The 24211-nt window shown below is 36.7% G+C and overlaps 1 protein-coding gene across 1 annotated transcript in view; it reads left to right on the forward strand.

The window, feature by feature from the left end:
* Positions 1-24211, forward strand: part of SLC30A9 (solute carrier family 30 member 9) — an 80920-nt gene that overhangs the window by 26941 nt on the left and 29768 nt on the right. The window contains exons 4-9 of the mRNA XM_041725141.1: positions 172-271; positions 2019-2111; positions 2479-2561; positions 11525-11583; positions 16864-16931; positions 19376-19478. Coding sequence (XP_041581075.1) covers positions 172-271; positions 2019-2111; positions 2479-2561; positions 11525-11583; positions 16864-16931; positions 19376-19478 — 506 coding nt within the window. The remainder of the gene's footprint in view (positions 1-171; positions 272-2018; positions 2112-2478; positions 2562-11524; positions 11584-16863; positions 16932-19375; positions 19479-24211) is intronic.

The raw sequence follows: 24211 nt of genomic DNA on the forward strand, positions 1-24211 counted from the left end.
CCTGTTCTGCACTTGGGAGACTTTCTTCTGATGTCATTCAGTGCATCAGGAAAAACAATTTTTTTGTGAAATTCATTAGTGAACTCACTTAAGTGTCAGCATATATGTTCATCTTCTAAAGTGTTTTCCAGTGTGCAAATTTATTATGTTTTTGTATATTCTTGAATTTAGTCAAAGCAGTCCTTAAGAAGAGGGAATATGGACCAAAGTACACTCAGAATAATTTCATCACTGGAGTCAGAGCAATAAATGAGTTCTGCCTTAAATCCAGGTACAACATTTTTTTTTTCTTCTAATGTGGTAGCTCTATCTAATCTAACCATTAATTTCTTTTTATGCGTTACTTGCTACCTCCACATGGAAACTTTCCAAGGACTCCTTCCTAAATTGAACTATTCAGTTTAAAAATGTTAAAATTTTTAGCTTACTAAACGGAGTTGTGCTTTAGTGTGAACAATCCCAGCCTTTTGTGGTATCTTAAACTCAAAAAAGCATGTTCTTCAAAACCTCTGTATCGTACAAGAACTTTAGTAGTTTTATTATTATGTTAATATGTACCAGTTATCAATGAGATATTTGTGTATTTGTATGTTTACCTTTTTAAAGTTTTGGGTTTATTTGGCTAGCAGAGTTGAGTAATTTAGTTATTTATGTTCACAGCCCAACTGTGGTTTCTGTTGAGCATAAGTTATCTTTCTTTTCTAATATCTTTTTGTTATTAAATTTCTTGTAATCATAGAGATTTGTTGAGATATTTGTCACAGATTTAAAAATTTCACCCTCCTTTGTGTGTTTACGTAAGAAAGCCGTATTACATGGAAGATTTCTTGGCAACTTAGACATCAGATTTAGCCTTTTTTCCCCTCCTCTCCTTCCTGGTCACATTTTCTGTAGTATATTATCAAGAAATAAGAGTTCTTTTTTTTTTTTTTTTTTTTAAATTTTTATTTATTTATGATAGTCACAGAGAGAGAGAGAGAGGCAGAGACACAGGCAGAGGGAGAAGCAGGCTCCATGAACCGGGAGCCTGACGTGGGATTCGATCGCGGGTCTCCAGGATCGCGCCCTGGGCCAAAGGCAGGCGCCAAACCGCTGCGCCACCCAGGGATCCCAAGAAATAAGAGTTCTTATAGTCAGTTTTATAGGTTATGTAACTATTAAAACAACAACCAGTTGTAACATTGATATAAAAAATGCTGTGTCACATGAAGTGCTTCATTTAGTTCTCACAAAAATTTTGTGAATTAAGTAGATTAGATATTGCTGTCTCCACATTGTAGGCCTCCACCCTGTAGGCCATAGTAAAGATGTCAGTGATGACCGAGCTCATTTACTGAATACGTACCTTTGATACCTTGCTGCCCAAACTTTTTATTAATATGTGATAGTGGTTGATTTATGTATTTTAAAGATTTTATTTTTAAGTAATCTCCATAATTTTAGTATTACCACTTAGTATTAACCTGGATATAAACAAGTAGGATTATAAATTCTAAATTTTATTTTATTTATTTATTTGAGAGAGAGAGAGAGAGAGAAAGAGATCATGAGCAGGAGGGAAAAGGTAGAGAGAGCAGCAGACTCCACATTGAGTAGGGAGCCCAGTGCAGGACTTGATCCCAGGACCCTGGGACCGTGACTCAAACTGAAAGCAGATGCTTAATTACCTGGGACACCCAGGTACCCTAAATTTTTTTTTTTTTTTTTCCATATGTCAGATGTGGCAGTGGAGTGTCTATAGCAGATAAAATATAAACACCAGTGAAGGAGTTGAATCTCTGCATATTATGTTAAGGCATCTATAGTTAGCATCAAGAATAATTGTTATTTTTTCACTGTCTCTACACCGATTTTTGTGTACAAAATGCCATCTTAATTTTTCAAGCCTTTAAGTTGATCTGTGTAGCCTTTAAAGATCAGGATCTAGGTAGTGGCTTTTATCTGCCCCTAGTAATCTTTCTAATAACAAAAATTATATGAATTGTATCTGAATAAATTTAGCATGTTTCTTTCTTCAGTGATCTAGAACAACTTCGAAAAATCAGACGACGAAGTCCTCATGAAGATACCGAGTCCTTTACTGTATACTTGAGATCAGATGTGGAGGCAAAGTAAGAACATATTTCTTTTAAACCAAATACACACGCCAAATTTTGGATTAATAAAAACCCATATTAGATAGACAAAGGTTTTTAAATGTTACACTTTAAAAGAAGAGTATGTACTAGTTAACTAAAAGTACGTGATAATTTATATGATGATTTACTGTTGAATTTACTTACTGTTCAGATTTAATTCAGAAAAATTTCTTAAGTGCTTTACATTTTTCCTAAAGGACCTTATGTTTTGTTGTAAGATTCTCATATAGTTCATCTCAATTTAAATATAATTACAGTAAAGTCATTAAAATTGTTCATTATTGATGGCCGTGTGTATGTGTGTGTGTGTGTGTGTGTGTGTGTGTGTGTGCACGCACAGATCTTTGGAAGTTTGGGGAAGTCCTGAAGCTCTTGCCAGAGAGAAGAAACTGCGTAAGGAAGCAGAAATAGAATACAGAGAAAGTAAGTATATTCACTTTATTTATTTATTTATTTATTTATTTATTTATTTATTTATTTTTAAGATTTTATTTATTTATTCATGAGAGAGAGAGACAGGCAGAGACACACGCAGAAGGAGAAGCAGGCTCCATGCAGGGAGCCCGATGTGGGACTCGATTCGGGGACCATGGGATCACCCCCTGAGCCGAAGGCAGATGCTCAACCCCTGAGCCATCCAGGTGTGCCAAGTATATTCACTTTAAAATGGAGTTAATTGAAATGTAACTTGTAGGTAAAACTTGGGCCTTTAATAATTGCACTTCCTGGTAGTTGCATGCCTCTTGGCTTTTACTCTTTTGGTCCTAGTAAATACCAATTTCCACTTTGGGATTCAGTTTCTTTTTAAATAGTATCTGTTTTTTGGTTTTTTCCTCTATAGCTCATTAAAGATGATGAGAAGAACCAAAGATAGTTGGTGATTTGAAGATTATATGTCCTAAAAGTGGTAGTGCTTTCTTACAGGAAAGTCTGTTAATTTAGTTTCCCCATTTCTACCTTACTTTTCTTTTCTTTTCTTTCTTTTTTTTTTTTTTTTTAAGATTTATTTATTTAGGGGATCCCTGGGTGGTGCAGCGGTTTGGCGCCTGCCTTTGGCCCAGGGTGCGATCCTGGAGACCCGGGATCGAATCCCACATCGGGCTCCCGGTGCATGGAGCCTGCTTCTCCCTCTGCCTGTGTCTCTGCCTCTCTCTCTCTCTCTCTGTGACTATCATAAATAAATAAAAATTAAAAAAAAAAAAGATTTATTTATTTATTCCAGAGAGAGAGTCACATGAGTGGGGGAGTGGCAGAGGGAAGGGGAGAGCAAGAGAAGTAAACTCCCTGCTGGGCATAGAACCTGATGCCAGGCTGGATCTCATAACTCATAAGATCATGGTCTGAACTAAAACCAAAAGTTGGATGCTTAACTGACAGAGCCACCCAGGCACCCCTCCCCCCGACCATTTCTACTTTAATTCATTCATTGAGCAGATAGTTATCAAACATTTATGGTGAACCAGATACTGTGCTTGATGCCTGAGATTTAGGTGCAAATAAGACTCTCAGGGTATTAAACAGTCCAATAATTGCGTGACAGAGCCATCTTTATAGAATTAATTATTTAGGATTATGTGAAATATATTTAGATAATTCTTTGATTTATATATATATGCATGTATTCATGAGAAAAGTGATGCACACTTGTGATTTAAAAAAGAATACAAAAATATAAAGAACAAAAGGTCTCCTTTTAATACCTCTACTTACCATGTCATTTTACTTTCCATAGATGACTGTTGGTGGCAGTTGGTATCTATCTATCCAGAATATTTCTGATGAATTTTCAAATCTATATAACATGTTTTCACTTAAATGTAAATTGTGTGACACAATACATATTGTTTTGCATCTTGTTTTTTATATTTACCAGTGTAACCATAAACATCTTTCTTTGTCTACATATAGAAATCTGCCTCTCTCATTCCTTTTAACAGCTGCATAATATTCCATTGCATGGAATTCATTAGTGAATGTCCTATTTCTTAAATATATAATAATATAATACTCTTATTGCAGATATATGGGATAAAATGTTAATAGTACTTCAGGGTCAAAGGACATGGGCATTTTAAGATTTGATAGAATAATCCTGAAGGAATGTGGTACCAGTTCACATTTACACTTAACGGTGTGTGAAGGTGACTATTTTCTCATACCCTTGAAAATGCTGGATATTACCATCGTTTTAACTTTCTTGTGTTTTTGATGGGCAACAGATGGTACCCTTAATTATGAGTTTCTGTGATGACTACTGAGGTTGGTTATCTTTTAATATCTTTTCTTAATTCTATGATAATTTTTATAAACTTTATTAAATCGTGTGTCTTATAATTGATTTTCATGAGTTTTTGGTAGATCTTAATTTTGTATGTTCTGAACATTTTTTTTTTTTAGTTACCCACTTTTCATTTATTTTTAAAATATTTATTTTTGTTTCAAGTTTTTACTTAAAGTGTAGTTAGTTAACATATAGTGTAATATTGGTTTCAGGAGTAGAATTTAATGACTTACCACTTATATTTGACACCCAGAGTTCATCCCAACAATTGCCCTCCTTAATACCCATCACCCATTTAGCCCATCTCCTTCACCCACGTCTCTTCCATCAACTCTTAATTTGTTCTCTGTAGTTAAGAGTCTCTTATAGTTTGCTTCCTTTTCTTTTTGTTTTTGTATTCCTTTCCCCTATGTTCATCTTTTTTTTTTTTTTTTGATTTTATTTATTTATTCATGAGAGAGAGAGAGAGAGAAAGGCAGAGACACAGGCAAAGACAGAAGTACGCTCCATGCAAGGAGCCAGATGTGAGACTCGATCCCGGGTCTCCAGGACCACACCCTGGGCTGAAGGCAGTGCTAAACCACTGAGCCACCCAGGCTGCCCTGTTCATCTGTTTTGTTTCTTAAATCCCACATTGAGTGAAATCATACTTCTTTTTCTCTTATTTTGTTTAGCATAATACTCTCTAGCTCTCTCTATGTTGTTGCAGATGGCAGGATTTCATTCTTTTTGATGGTTGAATAATATTCCATTGTATATATACATCACTTTTACTTTATTCATTCATCAGTGGACATTTGGGGTCATTCCATAATTCGGCTATTGTTAATAGTGCTGCTGTAAACATCGGGGTGCATGTGCCTCTTCAGTATTTTTGTATCCTTTGGGTGAATACCTAGAAGTGTAACTGCTGAGCCATAGGGTAGCTCTATTTTTAACTTTCTGAGGAACCTCTACTGTTTTACAGAGTGGCTGCACCAGTTTGCATTCCTACCTACAGTAAAAGAGGGCTTCCCTCTCTCTGTATCCTTACCACCTTTTGTTTCCTGGATTGTTAGTTTTAGCCGTTCTGACAGCATGAGGTAGTATCTCGTGGTGGTTTTGATTTGTATTTGCCTGATGATGAGTGATGTGGAGCACCTTTTCATGTGTCTTTTGGCCATCTGGATGTCTTCTTTGAAAAGTCTATTCGTGCTTTCTGCCCACTTTTTAACTGGATTGTTTTTGTGGGGTATTGAGTTTGATAAATTCTTTATAGATTTGGGGTACTAACCCTTTATTAGATTCGTCATTTGCAAATATCTTCTCCCATTCCATAGGCTGACTCTTAGTTTTGTTGAAGAAGACCCAGTATTTCACTTTTGCTTTCGTTTCCCTTGCCTCTGGAGAAGTGTCTAGTAAGAAGTTGCTGTGGTTGAGGTCAAAGAAATTGCTGCCTGTGTTCTTCTCTAGGATTTTGATGGTTTCCTTTTGTTTTTTCATTTGTCTTTATTGAAGTTTGATTTACCAACATATAGTATAACACCCCGTTACCCCATCCCCCACCCACCCCCACTTCCACAGCCCTTTGTTTGTTTCCCAGAGTTAGGAGCCTCTCATAGTTGTCTCCCTCTCTAATTTTTCCCACTCAGTTCCCCTCCTTCCCCTATAATCCCTCTCACTGTTTCTTATTTTCCCCATATGAGTGAAACCATATGATGTTTGTCCTTCTCTGATTCACTCAGCATAATACCCTCCAGTTCCAGTCACGTCAAAGCAAATGGTGGGGTATTCGTCCTTTCTGATGGCTAATACTCCATCGTGTATACAGACCACATCTTTATCCATAATCTGTTGAAGGACATCGAGGCTCCTTCTACAGTTTGGCTATTGTGGACACTGCTGCTGTGAACTTTGGGGTGCAGGTGTCCTGGCAGATTTTGATGGTTTCCTGCCTCATATTTAGGTCTTTTCATCCATTTTGAATTTATTTTTGTGCATGGTGTAAGAAAATGCTCCAGTTTCATTCTGCATGTTGCTGTCCAGGTTTCGCAAGATTATTTGTTGAAGAGAGTGTCTTGTTTCCATTGATAGTCTTTCCTGCTCTGTCAAAGATAAGTTGACCATATCATTGTGGGCCCATTTCTGGGTTCTCTATATTCTGTTCCTTTGATCTATGTGTTAATTTTTGTGCAAGTACCAACCACACTGTCTTCATGACTACAGCTTTCTAATATAGTCTGGAATCATGATTACTCTAGCTTTGCTTTTGTCTTTCAAGATTGCTTTGGCTATTCTGGGTCTTTTGTGGGTCCATAGAAATTTTAGGATTGTTTGTTCTAGCATTGTGAAAAATGTTGGTATATTTTGATAGGGATTGCATTAAATCTGTAGATTGATTTGGGTAGTGTAGACATTTTAATGATGATTATTCTTCCAACCCATGAGCATGGAATGTTTTTCCATTTCTCTGGGTCCTCTTCAATTTCTTTCGTAAGTATTCTGTAGTTTTCAGAGTGCAGATCTTTACCTCTTGGTTATAGGTTTGTTCCTAGGTATCTTACTGTTTTTGGTGCAGTTGTAAATGGACTTGATTCCTAGATTTCTCTTTCTTCTGCTTCATTTTTGGTATATAGAAATGCAACAGATTTCTATACGTTGATTTTGTATACTGTGACTTTGCTGAGTTTGTGTCTCCGTTCTAGCAATATTTTGGTGAAGTCTTTTGGTATTCAATGTAGAGTATCATGTTATTTGTGAAATTGTGAAATTTTTACTTCTTCCTTGCCGATTTGGGTGCCTTTTATATCATTTTTTCCTAGTGAGGGAGAGAATAGGGTGGGGGCGGGGGAGAGAGAGAGAATTCAATCTCAAGCATAGAGCCTGATGCAGGGCTCAGTATCACAACCCTGGGGTCATGACCAGAGCCAAAATCAAGAGTTGGATGCTTAACTGTCTGAGCCACTCAAGCACTTCAGGATGCCTTTTATTTTTTTGTTGTCTGATTGCTGAGGTTAGAACTTCCAGTACTGTGCTTAACAGTGATGAGAGTGGATATCCATGTCTTGTTCCTGACCCTTAGCAGGAAAGTGCTCAGTTTTTCCCCAATGAGAATAATATTAGCTGTGGGTCTTTCCTACATAACTTTTATGATGTTGAGATATGTTCCCTCCATCCCTACTTTGTTGTGGGTTTTTGTTCTTAATATTTTTCTATGTTCCTTCTTCACATTTTGTTTCATTTCCCATCAGTGGGAGATTTTTTTTTCTTTTTTCTTTTTTTTTAATGAAGGATTAAGTAAGTGAAAGTCATGGGTTTGAGACCAGTAGTTGCTATTTAGCTTAGGTTTTTTCCCAATATAGCTTTTTTCCCCAGATACCTCTGTTTATTAAGACTTTAGGAATGCATGTCTAGACCAAACTATAAGAGCAATTAAGTTCACATGCTTGGAATAGTTTGTCTCTATTGACCTTCCACCCATAACCTTCTCCCTCTTCCCATTCTTGTCTAAGTAGAACTTGTATCTGATCCCATTTTTGGTGAGGGATGACTGAGAATGACTTGAGGATCACAAAGGTGGGAATAATAGTTCTATAAAGCATCCCCATATTATCAGGAGGACTCTTCAAGTAAGGCTTCAGAGGATAGTACAGAGGATAGTATAACAACCCCTCAAAAATCCATCACTCAGCTTTACAATTATCAATACATGGCCAACCATGTTTTATCTTTACCTCCCTTACTGACCCTCACTCTTTTAAATTGCTTTGAAACCAGTCCCAGTATTCTATCATTCGTCTATAAATATTTCAGTATATGTTTCTAAAAAACAGGTGTTTTAGTTAGTTCCTATGATAGTGATAGTTAACTGTTTTAGAACATTCACTAACTCTTGCCTGCAGTTATCTGTCAGCCAGTCCTCATATCCTCTCAGCTGCACCTTGGTTGAAGATCTAGGGTGATTTTGGATAGTTTGAATTCAGGTAAAGAAAATCAGTGACCTTCTGCTGATTGGTTATTCCTTGTCTTGACAAAATAACATTTTGTCTCTTTCTGACTAATCTAGCCAGGAGGAATAAGAAATATATTTGAGGTTCTCATAGGCCTACAATATATAATATTAAGTTATCTGCATGTTGAGCAAGTATAGTTTTTTTGCAGAATATAAGCCCTTTAAATCATTAGTTTAGCAGTTTGAAAAGTAATAAGGAGAATTAGTGAATCCTAGTATCTATGGGGTTTTGGCCTCTCAGAAGAAGCAAACAGTTATGGATTATATTTACAGATATGTTGAGAGCTGCAGTTAAATCCACAGAAGTGAAATAATTTCAGTAAAAGAAATATATATTGGGGTCAGGGAGCTTTGGAATTTTGGTATCACTATTCAGTTAAAGGCTTCCATTGGGTTCTTTTAGGTAATAGAGATGCTAATACAGGATATGATCAATGTTGTTCCAATAGGGTAGATTGCATTGGGGAATTAGATGCTTGCACTGCACTTACATTTCTGATTACTTTGGGGATCTGATAATGTGGCAGGATTAAAATTGAGGTAGAGGTGTTAGTATCTGAGAAAAATGTCCACGTTTTTCTTTGACAGTAACCCTTTATTTAGGAGAATCTGAATTCTTTAATTGTATTTCTAAATTCTGTACAGGACCAAAGCTTAAAGGTGATAGTATTAACCTTCCCTTGATGAGTTGGTGAAATTTCTAGATGGAAATTGAGAGACAATTAAGATTAGTAATATAAGAGGAAAAGAAGCAGAGAGTTTCTGGAGAGCATGGGAGTTCAGAATCATTCAGTATCAAGACGGGGAGCAGTGGGATAGGAAGGAGATCCAGGAGAAGGGAAAGGATGGAGGAGACATGCTAAGAAGGAAAGAACAAAGTAAGCAAAGTAGAGGTGCTGAGATTGTCCCATTTTTGGCCAGTGGAAGCACCTTAAGTTGGTTGCACCTCAATATACCTAATATTGTAGCATCCTTGCTGTTAGGTACAGTAAGGTGCTTCGGGTTTATTTTGTACATGTCCTGCCCCAGGCTGAGCATTACTCATCTCTGAAAGGAACTCCATTTCTTTTTAGTGGGAATTAAAATTGAAACACTGTACTCAGGGCATTAGGAGCACTCATTTTTTGTTTGTTTTGTTTTTTGGGAGGAGAGAGGTATGGAAGGGCAAAAGGAGAGGAAGAGTAAGAATCCCAAGCAGGCCTTCATGTCTAGTGTGGAGCCTGATGCAGGGCTCAGTCTCATGACCCCAGGATCGTGACCTGAGCCAAAATTAAGAGTTGGAAGCCCAGTCAACTGAGCCACCCAGGCACCTCAGAGGTACTCATTTTTAAAAGGCTGATGTATTTTTAAGGTCTTTCCAATGGACAGAAATAGGAAATACTTTTCCTTAAGAGAGAAGATACATAGGCTATTCTGAAAAACTTAATGTTTTTGTTGTTGTTGTTGTTGTTGTGTTTTGTATCTCTTTTCTTACACTGAAAATCTTCTTAATCCAGTAATATAATAAATTAAATTTTTGTTTTATTCTTATGTCTATGTATGCACACATAAAGAAAGGATACAGTGTAGTTTCAAAATAGTAATACCAATATTATAGCCATCAGGATGATTTAAGATTTCTTGATTTTTCTTTTTGTTGTTAGTATATATTCCACTAGGGATGTATAGTTATGTGTCTGTGTTTTAAATTCACTTGAAATTTGTCTGGATAAACCATCAAATAGATGTAAAATTATGTTCATTTGGTTCATTTTGCTTTTGATTTTTAGAAATAATTTTGATTTTTATTTGGTAATTTTATAAAACATTTACGTGATTCCAAAGTCAAATGTACCAGACAAAACCTTCAGAGAAATTTAGTTTCCATCCTTATCCTTTCTACCCTATTCCTCCCTCTCGGGTGGGTAACCATTTGAAAAATTAGTTTTGGAGTTAATTTTTTCCATTAAAAAATATATTATGAAATAAGTATTAGTCCCCCTTCTGCTCCCTTTCATAAATAAGGTATACTTTCTGTCCTTGCTTTTTTTATTTGACATTGAGTCCCGAGGACCATTCTTTGGCAGTAAATGGAGACATTTCTTCGTTCCTTTTATAATACTCCATTTTTGGGGGTACATCATAGTTTACTCAGTCATTCCCCTATAGGTTGTTTCCAGTCTTTTACCTCTTTTTCCCCCTGTATTAAAAAACACAACAGAATTTATCATTTTAACAGAAGTGTTCTGTATCTTTACATTGTTATGAAATGAATATTTAGAATTTTTCCCCCCAGAACTCTTTCATCATGTAAAACCGAAACTGTTAATGAACAGCTCTCCTTTCTCCTACCTGTAGCCCTTGGTAACCATTATTCTGCTTTCTGCTTCTACGAATTTGACTGCTGTAGATACCTCATATAAATAGAATCATACAATATTTGTCTTTTTGACGGAGTTATATCACCTACTTAATGTCCTCAAGGATCATCTGTGTGCCAGGATTTTCTTCTTTTTAAATTCTGAATATTTCATTGTATGTATATACCACCTTGTATGTAGCCATTTGTCTGTCCATGAACATGTTGATTGCTTTCATTTTTTGGCTCTTCTGAGTAGTGGTACTCTGAATATGGGTATGTAAATACTTGTTGAAGTGGGCTTGCTAGATTATACAGTAGTTGTTAATTTTTTGAGGAACCCTCCATCATGGTTGCACCATTTTACAGTCCCACCAGCTTGCAAAAGGTTTTCAGTTTCTCCATTTCCTTGCCAATATTTGTTTTCTAGGTTTCCTTTGGTTTGGTTTTTGGATAATGGATATTCTGATAGGTGTGAGGTGATACCTCATTGTAGTTTTGATTTACATTTTTCTGATGATGAGTGTGATAATGAGCATCACACTCATGAGCTTGTTGGCCATTTGTATATCATCTTTGGAGAAAGGTCTGTTCGGGTCCTTTGCTCATTTTTATTTGCATTGCAGATCTAGAGTTTTTATAATAGTATGTTTTTGCTGATAGCCAGCAGAACATATTTAATATACTCGTAAAGAGAATAATTGTGTTGACCTAAAATGTGACTGATAAGAATATGTATGAGCTAAAATGTATTTTGTAATTCTTTTCTTATAAAGGGCTATTTAGAAACCAAAAAATATTAAGAGAATATAGAGACTTCCTCGGAAACACCAAGGTAAGATTATCTTTCTAATAATGTTATGTGTGCATATTTTGCATGATGAAATTTTAACATGTCTCATCACAAGTCAAGATTTTCTTGAGCACACTGTAATTTACTGAATTATATAGTCTGTCTCTGTGTGTTTTTCTTGAAATTAAAAAACCTGGGATATAAGCTCTCTTTAAATTCAAAACAGGGGATCCCTGGGTGGCTCAGCGGTTAAGTGCCTGCCTTTGGCCCAGGGCGTGATTCTGGAGACCCGGGATCGAGTCCCACGTTGGGCACCTTGCATGGAGCCTGCTTCTCCCTCCTCCTGTGTCTCTGCCTCTCTCTCTCTCTCTGTCTCTCTGTCTGTCTCATCAATAAATAAAATTTTTTTTTATTCCCCCCCCCCAATAAATAAAATTTTTAAAAAATAAAAAATTCACAACAGTGTTGTAAACCATAAGTATATAGGTAAAGGAGAAGACTTCATTATGATTTTAGCAAAATTTACTCTCTCATATGTACTTTTAATTTCCTGTGTCCTCTCTTCTACTTTTAATCCTAATTAAATATTCAAAATGCCACTTCTCTGCTTGTAACCAAAAAGTTTAGCCCTTGGAGGAGAAAATTACATAGCCATTCTGATTGTTCTTTCCTATTATGGGTACATAAAAATCAGTGGACACAGTATTAGTTGACAGTCTTACTGAACTTCCATAGTACATTCAGTCTCTCTGTGAGATAGCTGTTGCCTGTATTTCCTATCTTCTCGAACACCCTAAAGCCTTAGTGTTCTGCTGATGACCTTGCTTCATCACTCACTGAAGAAAATAGACGTAATCGAATAAGGTACTTTGCTTTTCTTCACCAGATTTACTAAGATTTACTTAACTTGTCTAAACTTGTGTGCCACAGTACTTCCTATTAGAAGGAAATTAATTTTGGGACCAGTATAGAAAGTTTACCTTCATTATCCTATGTCTTATTCTTTTTTTTTTCTTTATTAAAATTTTATTTCTTCCTGAGAGACAGAGAGAGGCAGAGACACAGGCAGAGGGAGAAGCAGGCTCCCCACAGGGAGCCCAATGTGGGACTCGATCCCAGGACCCCAGGGTCATGCCCTGAGCTGAATGTAGATACTCACCCACTGAACCACCCAAGCGTCCGTGGCTTATTCTTTCTGAATCCTCTTCATTTGGCCTTTCATCCCCACCATTCCACTGAAATGGGTCTTATCAAAGTCACCAATACTTCCAGAATACCAAGGAGTCATGTTCAGATTTAATGTTTGCATTTAAACCTAGTTGGGAGGTATTTCCTGTCAAGAAGTGAATATCTCCAGAAGTCCTATCTGGAGAAAAGGCTAGCTGTGCAAATTGTCTCCTTTTTTTCTAAGTTACATTTGAGACATTGTTCCCTTTTGGCAAAATTTGTCAGTGATGACAACTCTAGTTCTTTTCAATTCATTATATTCAAAACTCCTTAATTTCCTTTCCCTTTGGGTTTTGTGTTTCTTGCATCCCGTTGGTGGAATCTTCATATACCACATGAGCCAGCCTTCTCACTTCTGTGCCCTGGAAGCTGCTGCCACTGCCTTTGCTGTGGAATAGCTTAGGCTGGTGAGACCTGCCTCCTGGGAAGATCTGTTCCTCTGTGTTCCAATTGCTTTTGTTATGGAATTTATGTTTTTTTTTAAAATAACTTATTTATTTATGAGAGAGAGCGAGCATGGCAGGTGGAGCAGCAGAGAAGAGAGGAGGGAGAAGCAGGCCTCCTGGCTGAGCAGGGAGCCTGATGTGCGGCATGATCTCATAACCCTGGACCCTGGGATCATGACCTGAGCAGAAGGCAGATAACCAGCTGAGCTACCCATGTGCCCCATGGGTGGTTTTAACAGGATGCTTCCTGTAGTGAATCCTAGCTCCTTGTAGATCTCTTGTGTGGCTTTGGTCTTTGTCACTATTTCTGATCTGATGACTACCAACACATTTTCACCTTTTCTATGATCTTTTTATCTTTTTTATCAGCAATTTGAGCTCCATGGATATCTTTTTTGGTTATAACATTCTATTCTAATTTTAAAGATCTAATTTCCCTTCCTTATTTGTCTTATTCATCCCAAAAGTTCACAAACCTTTCTTCTAAAGAAATATTTTTCATCTTCCACTTTTTTTAAAAAAAATTAAATCTTATTTTTGTTTATCGGAGTTCAATCTGCCAACATATAGCATAACACCCATTGCTCATCCCATCAAGTGCCTCCCTCAGTGCCCGTCACCCAGTCACCCCCACCCCCCGCCCACCTCCCTTTCTACCACCTTTTCCTTGTTCGTTTCCCAGAGTTGGGTGTCTCTCATGTTCTGTCTCCCTTTCTGATATTTCCCACTCATTTTTTCTCCTTTCCCCTTTATTCCCTTTCACTATTTTTATATTCCCCAAATGAATGAGACCATATAATATTTGTCTTTCTCCGAATGACTTATTGATAAAGAAGATGTGGTCTATGTATACAATGGAATATTACTCAGCCATTAGTAATGATAGATACCCACCATTTGCTTCGATGTGAATGGAACTAGAGGGTATTATGCTGAGTGAAATAAGTCATCTTCCACTTTTAAACAGCATCTTTTCACTTAATCTCTGTGCATTTTTTTAATGATTCCTAAAATAATTTTTCTTATTTTTCTCTCTTCAGCCAAATGATGCATGCAGCAATTCTCTTTTATAATAAAACAGACATACTCAGTTTTTTATTTATCAATAAACAATAGAACTCAGAAATCTAGAGCCATGGTCATAGTTTATAGTTTGCATATCAGAGTTCAAGTTGAAATCATATGGATAAGGTTTCTTCCTGCCTCATTCCTTGTCTCAGCTCTGGAGGCAGTTTAAAGCAGAATTTGGGGGCATCTAGTTGCACAGTTTGTCAGGAGCTGGCCTTAATGCTTAAAATCTAGAAGCTCTCTCTTGTGTTCTGTTGTTCAGAGAAAGTAGGAGGTACTGTTTAAAATCCTGGTCTGTAGACCTGAGTGCAAAACACTATAAATGTGAGAAAAAATTTAAATAGGCATTGTTCTTTCCTAATGCCTGATAGAGAATCTCACCTCAGCTTTCTTGGCAGTACCCAGCTGGAGTGTAGCTATAGAATTCACGTGGAGTCTACAGCAGCCTGTCTTACAGGACCTGCACCTTCAGTAAGGGCTGTTTCCCCTTCTTCGGGGCCTTTTAGCCTGAATGCAAGGGGACAAAACTGCCGGAAGTGTGGGGACTTAACCAAGAACTAACTCTCACATGGCACAGCCCCGGTAACCACCTCACATTTTACTCCTTATTTGTTTTCTTCATCTGTTTCTCAGAATTCTAATTCAATACATTAGATCTTAAAGAATCTTCTTATTTAGATGTACCCAGTGACTTGTAGACCGCTCTACCTGTTTTGACCAAATACGGAGCCATGAAAGAACATGTGACAATGTGTACCAACTCCCAATATAAAGGAGGGAGCTAATAAGCATGCCCAGCATTCTCTCCCAAATCAACGTCTAGAGGGCCACTGGGGAGGAGGGGAGGCCACTGGTATCGGGGAGGGGGAATTCTCTTCTCATGGAGATTTGAGGTAGAAGTAGTCATGTGCCCACCACCTGTAGCAAGTGTTCTTGGAGTAGCAAGTTTCCTTACAATGCCTTGTTCTCTAGTAGTCCAAGACAGTCTTTCTCCTGGGTTTCTTTGTACTTCATTAACACCTCCTCTTTCTTTATCTCTTCTGCAAGAAACTCTGCTGATTCATTATAGACCCTTTTATATTTAAATGCTATTAGTAGGTCCAACTGGCAATTTCCCTAAAATAGATACCTAGTGCAACTGCTGCTCACTGTTCTCTTATGGAAACCTTAGTCTAAACCATTACCATCCTTTATCTGTAGTACCCTCCTGATTGTTCTTTCCACCTCTGCTTTTGTCACCATAATTTATTCTCTACATTTTAACTATATCTTGGAAAATCTAAATTATATTATCCCAAATACCTACTTAAAACCATATAGTGCTTGCTTTTTGGCAGTAGAATAAGATTTATACTCCTTACTATGGTTTCCAAAATCCTGTGGGTTATGGTCCCTGCCTCCTTCTCTGTCCTCATCCCCTACTATTTTCCTTGCTCTCTGTGCTCTTGCCACACCAACCTTATTTTGTCCTTTCCACACACCAGTCTTAGTTCTTTCCATAGTCTTTAAGTATGCTGCATGTATACTCTGCCTGAAACCATTCTCCCAGATTTTTTCATGGTTGCTGTCTTCTCATCATTGAACTTCTTTGCCACTGTAGCTAAAATAACCCTTCCCACATACACCCTCCCCCCATACATGATCCTCTCCCTTCTGTTTATTTTATTATGTTCACTGTTATCTGATGTTATATGTTTGTTTACAGATTAGTTTCTATCTTCCTGGACTAGACTGTGACGTCAGTGAAGGCAGGACTCTTGTTTTGTTTACTGTTAGGTCCCAGCAACTAGAATTGTGCCAGTAGTTGCACAGTAAATATGTCTTGTGTAAATGACATAAGCAGAATACGTGAAGTGCTTTAATAGAAATGTAAAGTTCGGTAATAAATGTGCAGCAGAGTATTTATTCTGACAGACCAAGGAAGGTTTTACATAGAAAAGTGCCAGTTGGCTTAACATGGACTAGAATGGATAAAACCTGGACAAATTGTGGTAGAAGATGGTGATAGCATTCCAGGGAGAGGAAAGAGCAGGAAAAAAAAACTCAGAAAGTGTACATTAAAGGAACAGCAAAACTACATTTAACTCAAAAATATTTGTTGCCTTGTTTCTTCTGTTTTGGTCTGTTTTGGAATGAAACCACTACTTGAGGTCTTTGGTGTAGAGCACTAAAGAGTTAAATTAGAGAAGCAAACTTGGCTATAGTTATTCCTTGTTTAAAATAGTAACTTGCTCAAGAAATGGAAAAATTTTAGAGTATATTGATTTTAGTTCAATACATTTTAATCACTTTATCCCTAGTTTCTGTGTAACCAACTCCTATCTTTTCTGGCAATATGCAAGAAATTACTTCGAAGGAAACAAAAACAATTAAGGTTTTGGAAAAGGACCCATATGTATTCTCAGTTTCAATATTGTCACTTTTTAAAGTAGAGATTCTAGAGCAAAAGAAGTAAATAACTAAATCTAGTTTTTAGGATTTGATAGAGGAGATATTATCTGGTGTGTCAAGGTCACTTATAAGCATTAAACTGTTTTTTTGGGAAATCTTAGAGATTTTGTGTGTGTGTTTGTTTTTATAGCCACGGTCCAGAACAACATCAGTTTTTTTTAAAGGTCCAGGAAAAGTGGTGATGGTTGCTATTTGCATGTAAGTATCATTTAAATTTTTTAAAAAATATTTTTTTTTTAAATTTTTATTTATTTATGATAGTCACAGAGAGATAGAGAGAGAGGCAGAGAGACACAGGCAGAGGGAGAAGCAGGCTCCATGCACCGGGAGCCCGACGTGGGATTCGATCCCGGGTCTCCAGGATCGCGCTCTGGGCCAAAGGCAGGCGCCAAACCGCTGCGCCACCCAGGGATCCCCTAAAAAATATTTTTAATATGTACATCCCTCAAGGTAAAAATTTATTACTTGGTATCTAGGTTAAGAATTAGAAGTTCATGTTGTTATAGAAGTAAGTTAAATGAGCCTTTGTTAATTATTGTCAGTAAAGTGTTGAAGCAAGAGTCCAGATAGATACCCATCCTTGTGCTGGGTCTATTTTTGTGGTTAAGATCTAAGAATAGTTGCTTTCTGGAAATTCTTTTATTTTCATTGGAGTTGATAGAAGTCTTTTTTAAAAAGGTGAATTGGCTGAGATCATTTTTTGAGTAACTAAACCAACCTGGGTCATAACTACTGAAGAATATTTACATTCTTGTTTTTCCCCACTTACCTTGGAAGAACATAATTGATATTTGTGCCTCTTTTTCCTTCTGTCTTCTTGATTCCTATTGTTTTATCTTTTGCTGACTAATCTATTTTAGGATGTTTAAAGTATTAATTTCATGATTCATTAGTTTGTATCTTTGTTTCTGATATATATATATATATACACACACACACACACACATACATACATACATACATGACGTGACACGGACTGTGGTAAGGTCTTGAGATTCAAGGATAGAATACATAACTCTCATCTTTAAGGATTGGAGGGGCACTAGACTGAAAGAAGTCATGTACAGTGATGCAGAGAAGAAATGATGATGCACTAAACTAAGATAATGAAGGTAGGGATGGGAAGACCTATTTAGGTCCAAGATGTATTTAGAAGTATGGTCAAGAATGGTGTCCAGGTTTCTGGTTTGGACAATTGGATAGATATGGCGTCATCACTGAGAGGAGGAGTTCTTGAAGGAGGGGCAGGACGACAGCAAAGGAAATGATGAGTTTATTTTTGAATTTGAGTGATCTCTAGGGCATCGGGTGGAGTGATCAACAGCATTAATTCTTAGTAAAGTGAGGTTAGCAATTAAAGCTTTCTTCATTGGAAGAATGTGTGAATATGTGTAAGCTGCTTAGCATAATACTCAGGACATAATAGGTACTTAATAATTGATATTACGTGTTGGTCTGAAGTTCACAAAGAAGAGCGGGATTAGAGATTTAGAGTTGAGAGTTATTAACATATAGATGATAATTAAAGCCATAGGAGTAGTTAAGACCACCTGGAGAATGTGTATGAAGTGTGAGGAAGAAAAATCCTTGAGAAGGAAACGTTGAGGCATGCTAACATCTGTGAAATGGGTGCAGGAAAAGGACCTGCAGAGTAGACCCAGGAAGAGAAAGGAGCAGGAAAGAAAGGAGAGCAAACCAAGAACTAGGAAGAAAACCAAGGATATCATGGATGCCAAGGAAGATCGTCTTTTAAGAAAATAGTGGCGTACACTTCTGCAAGATTAAGAAAAATACTAAAATGTTGTCAGGAATTTAGTAGCAAGAAACGGCTGTTGGTAAGAATAATGAGGTACATCTGAGGCATAAGCCATTTATTGTTAAATGGATTGAAGACTTAGTACAAGATGTGGAAAACTGAGACAGCAAGAGGAGATACAATTCTTTCAAGAAATTATCTGAAATGGAAAAGAGGGAAAGGGTAGCTGGAGGGAGTTAGTTTCCTTACTTAGAGAATTAGGATATTATTTATATAATAATAGCATTATAATAAAACATGGTAAATGACTAAATGTAGTGCCCGAGATAAACTGTATCGGTCATTACTGTTGGAATCTGAACAGCTAGCTTCCTCAGAGCCAACCGCGTTTATTTTTAGCATCTATTATCTTCTAGTATGACTTTGGGGCTGTTTGGTCTAGATTTGTCTTCACCTCTGGCATCTGACACCTTCACATCTTGCCTGCTTAAGTAGACAGACTTTCACTAAAGTCTTGGTTTTTGATACCGGTGTGCTGGACACTATGAAGTGTGCAAATCCTCTTTAACCTACCTAAGACACTTAATTTCCTTTCTAACTTTATTTTGTCTAAATACAAAACAGTCTCTCCTCATCAGTTCTCAGAATACACATATCAGTAATTTGTTTACACATATCATGTTTCTTCATTTGAATATTTAATGATATAATCTGTACTTTTCAAATTTGTATTCTTGGTATCTAAAATATAATAAATTCTTGAAGGCTAGATATTCTTTTTAATTTACTTTGAACAGAATCTAGTATAGAGGCTTATATACTCAAATAAGCTTTTGGTGGAAATTTTTATCAAAACCTATGCTGAATTGTTTTCTTTCTCTCCTAGAAATGGATTAAACTGCTTCTTTAAATTTCTTGCCTGGATTTATACGGGTTCAGCAAGTATGTTCTCTGAAGCTATACACTCTTTATCTGATACTTGTAATCAGGTAAGGGTTAAAGGTTTTTTTCTTACTAATTTTCAAGTAAATGTTTTATAGCCTTAGTCTAAAAGTTGACCTATTTAAAAACCACGATTCCTATAGTTGGCTTGAATAAACTGAAAGTTTTTTAAAATTTTTGAATGATAAAGTACATAGAAATTTGATCATAGTATTTTATTTTTAAAATCAAAGATCTTTATTTTTATAATTTTTTTTAGAGAGAGAAAATGGGGTGAGTGGGGATAGGTAGGAGGGCAGGAGGAGAGAGAGAATCTCAAGCAGGCTCCACACTTGGAACCCCTAATCATAGTATTTTAAAGTAGATTGTTATGCTTTAAGAACTTAACAAGAATGGAATACAAAGACATTCCATGCTCACAGATTGGAAGAACAGATATTGTTAAAATGTCTATATTACTCAAAGCAATCTACAGATATAATGGAATCCCCATAAAAATACCAACACTTTTCACAGAGCTAGAACAAACAATCCTAAAATTTGTATGGACCCACAAAAGACACAGAATAGCCAAAACAATCTGGAAAAAGAAAAGCTAAGCTTGTGGTATCACAATTCCAGGCCTTAAGTTATATTACAAAGCCATATTAATCAAGACAGTATGGAATTGGCACAAAAATAGACATGTAGATCAATGGAACAGAGTAGAGAACCCAGAAATGGGCCCACAGTGATACGGTCAACTAATCTTTGACAGAGCAGGAAAGAATATCCAATGGGGGAAAAGACAGTATCTTCCATAAATGATGTGGAGAAACTGGACAGTTACATGCAAAAGAATGAAACTAGACAGACTTCTTAACATGGTACACAAAAATAAACTCAAAATGCGTTAACGACCTAAATGTGAGACCTGAAACCATAAAAATCTGGAAGAAAGCAGAGATAATAATTTATCTGACATCGGCCATGGCAGTATTTTTCTTGATATGTGTCCTGAGACAAGAGAAATAAAAGCAAAAATAAAGTATTGGGTCTACATCAAAATAAAAGCTGTGCAGTGTGAAGGAAACAATCAACAAAACTAAAAAGGCATCCTGTTCAGTGGGAGAAGATATTTGCAAATGACATATCTGATAAAGGGCTAGCCTCCAAAATATATAAAGAATTGATAAAACTCAATACCCCCAAAACAAATAATCCAGTTGAAAAATGAGCAGAAGACATAATCAGATATTTCTCCAAAGAAGACATGCAGATGGTCAGCAGAGACATGAAAAGATGCTCAGCATCACTCCTCATCAGGGAAATACAGATCAAAACTACAATGAGGTATTACCTCAAACCTGTCAGAATGGCTAAAATTAAAAACACAAATGCAAGTGTTGGCAAGGATGTGGAGAAAAAGGAATGCTTATGCACTATTGGTGGAATGCAAACTAGTGCAGTCAGCCACTATGGAAAACAGTATGGAGGTTCCTCAAAAAGTTAAAAATGGAACTACCTTACAATCCAGTAGTTACACTACTGGGTATTATCCAAAAAAAACAAGAACAGTAATTCAGTGGGATGCATGCACCCCTCTGTTTACGGCAGCATTATTTACAAGAGCCAAATTATGGAGGTAGCCCAAGTGTCCATCAGTAGATGAATGGCTAAGATGTAGTGTATATGTATCTGTGCCATAAAAAAGATTGAAATCTTACCATTTGCAACAGCATGATTGCAGCTAGAGAGTATAATGCTAATAAGCAGAGTTAGTCAGAGAAAGACAAATATCATGTGATTTCATACATAGAGTTTAAGAAACAAATGAGCAAAGTGGGGGAAAAAGACTCAAGCCAAGAAACTCCTCACTCTGGAGAACAAATTGATAGTCACCAGAAGGGAGGTTTGTGGCGCTGGGTAGATAAGTGATGGGTATTAAGGAGGGCACTTGTCATGATGAGCACTGGGTGTTGTATGGAAGAGGCGACTCTCTGTATTGTACACCTGAAACTAATATAACACTATTAACTATACGAGAAGTAAAATTAAAACAATTTAAAAAATTCAGCAAATGATTCCTTCTGATGTTGGGAAAGATAACCGAAAAGAGGCACAAGAGAACTTTTTGAGGTAATTGGAAAAAATCTGTGTCTTAATGGGAATATATGTTATAAGGGTGTTGATTTGTCAAAGCTTAAAGAGCTTTTTATATTTAGGATTCTTGCTTTGTGTGTGAATTTTATCTCAAACTTAAAATTTCCATATGTGGAAATGTGATTACTGAGTATATATTTTAAAATGTTAAGGAATTAGTATTAAAATTTTAAAGTATGATGGTCTGGTGTCTCAATTTCTAAAATGCCTTAGAGTTCTAGTCATTCAGATAAAATATTTAAAGATGAAATGGTGTGATGCTTAGAATTTACTTCAAAATATTCATGGGAATGGGTATGGAATAGAGAAAACAGATGTGGTTATGTATTTGTAATTATTGAAGCTGAGTAATGGATGAGTTGGGTTTATTGAAATGTTCTATTGGGTGTTTAAGAAATGCTTTATCCATCTCTCTGTATGTTGACAGTTTCCATAATATAAAGTGCAAAAGACATGATATAGATTGTGATCAGCTTTTTAAGCACATGCACACTCTTCCCTGAAGTCTGGCACAAATATATTCACAAAAGCAACATTAACAACTATATGCAAGTGTATATAAAGATAGTCTGAAATATCCATCAGACTCTTAAATGATTTTCTCTCCTGTCCTATTTGGTTTCTTTACAATGAGAATGTGTTAGTATTCTAATTAGAAAAACAAATACTTTCAGTAACGGAGTGTAACAGAGGTAAATAAACCTGAAATCATGTGGTATTGGTGCTTTGAGAATTCTTTTATTTTTTTAAAATATTTTATTTATTCATGAGAGACACACAGAGAAAGGCAGAGACATAAGTAGAGGGAGAAGATGTGGGACTCAGTCCCAGGACCCTGGGATCACGCCCTGAGCCGAAGGCAGATGCTCAGCCATGGAACCACCCAGGTGCCCCTGCTTTGAGAATCCTTGGTGAAGCGTTTTTCTTGTTGCGAGTGTCAGAAAGGCTTTGATGAAAAAGATTTCAACTGGGCCTTACTGAGTAAATGGAAATTGTATTTCTTATGTTCTTTTGAAAACTATTTTGGGACACTTGGGTGGCTCAGTCAATTAGGCATCCACCTCTTGATTTTGGCTCAGGTCATGATCTCAGGGTTGTGAGATCGAGTCCCACGCGTTGAGTTCTGTGCTGCGTGTGGACCCTACTTGAGGTTCCTTTCTCCTTCTCCCTCTCCAGCTGCCCTTCCCTGACCCTCCTCATGCACCCCACCCCCCTCTCTCCTAAAAACAAAAACAAAACTATTTTAGACGTATAATAATATTTCAAAAAATTCTAAAGAGCTCCTACAACTCAATAGCAGAAAAAAACCTATCTGATTTAAATTTATTTATTTATTTTTTTTTAAATTTTTATTTATTTATGATAGTCATCAGAGAGAGAGAGAGAGAGAGGCAGAGACACAGACAGAGGGAGAAGCAGGCTCCATGCACCGGGAGCTGGACGTGGGATTCGATCCCGGGTCTCCAGGATCGCGCCCTGGGCCAAAGGCAGGCGCCAAACCGCTGCGCCACCCAGGGATCCCCTATCTGATTTAAAAAATGAGCAAAAGGATCCAAATATTTTTCCAACTAAGACGTTCAAATGGCCCAGGAAGTATATGAAAAGGTGCTCAACGTCACTAATCATCAGGGAAATGCAAATCAGAACCACAGTGAGCTATCACCTCACACCAGTTAGAAGACCTGTTATCAAAAAGACAAGAAATAATAACTTTTGATAAGCATGTAGAGAGAAGGAAACCCATGTGCGTGTACTGTTGATGCAAACGTAAATTGGTGCAGGTACTATGAAAAATAGTACAGAGGTTCGTAAAAGAAATAGAACTACCATATGAGCCAGCAGTTCCACTTCTGGAATTCTAATCTTAAAGAAAGCTGTCGGCACCCTCATGTTCAGTGCAGCATTATTTATAGCAGCCGAGACTTGGAAACAACCTAAATTCCATTTCAATAGATGAATGGATAAAGAAAATGTGGTATGTATGTGTGTGTACAGACACACACACAGAGGAATATTATTTAACCATTAGAAAAAAAAAAAAAGGAAATCTTGTCATTTGTGACCTTGAGGACATTATGCTAAGTGAACAAAGTCAGACAAAGATAGATCCCAATTGATCTCACTTATATGTGGACTAAAACAAAAATACCCCAAACTTACGGATATAGAAAATAGATTGGTGGTTGCCAAAGACAAGGAGTAAGTGGGGGTGGGTGAAATGGGGAGAGAGGGTGGTCAAAAGGTACAAACTTCCAATTATTGAAAAATTAATTTTTGTAAATTTTTATAACTATAGTATTTTTTTCTTTAGAGAGACAAAAATACCTCAAGTTTTAAATTTAGGCCTGTGCCGCTAGTGATATCTAGGTTTACAATTTCTGTGACAGTCCTTTTTTAAAGACTTTTCTTCTAAATAACATACAGCACATCCTTAACATTAATTGGTATGAATTTATCGAGCACCTGAATTCACAATATAGTGTTTTGAAGAAGACAGTCTTCACTCCGTCTTCTGTAAGGAGGTCAGAACAACTGGAAAGATTCCAAGGTGACATTTAAGGAGTTGCATGGTAGTATGAAACTGAAGGAAAAATCAAAAAAGGGAAGGATAATCTTGGAGGGGGAAGCATTTATAATC

The sequence above is a fragment of the Vulpes lagopus genome, chromosome 12 (genome assembly GCF_018345385.1).
Source record: "Vulpes lagopus strain Blue_001 chromosome 12, ASM1834538v1, whole genome shotgun sequence".
NCBI lineage: Eukaryota > Metazoa > Chordata > Mammalia > Carnivora > Canidae > Vulpes > Vulpes lagopus.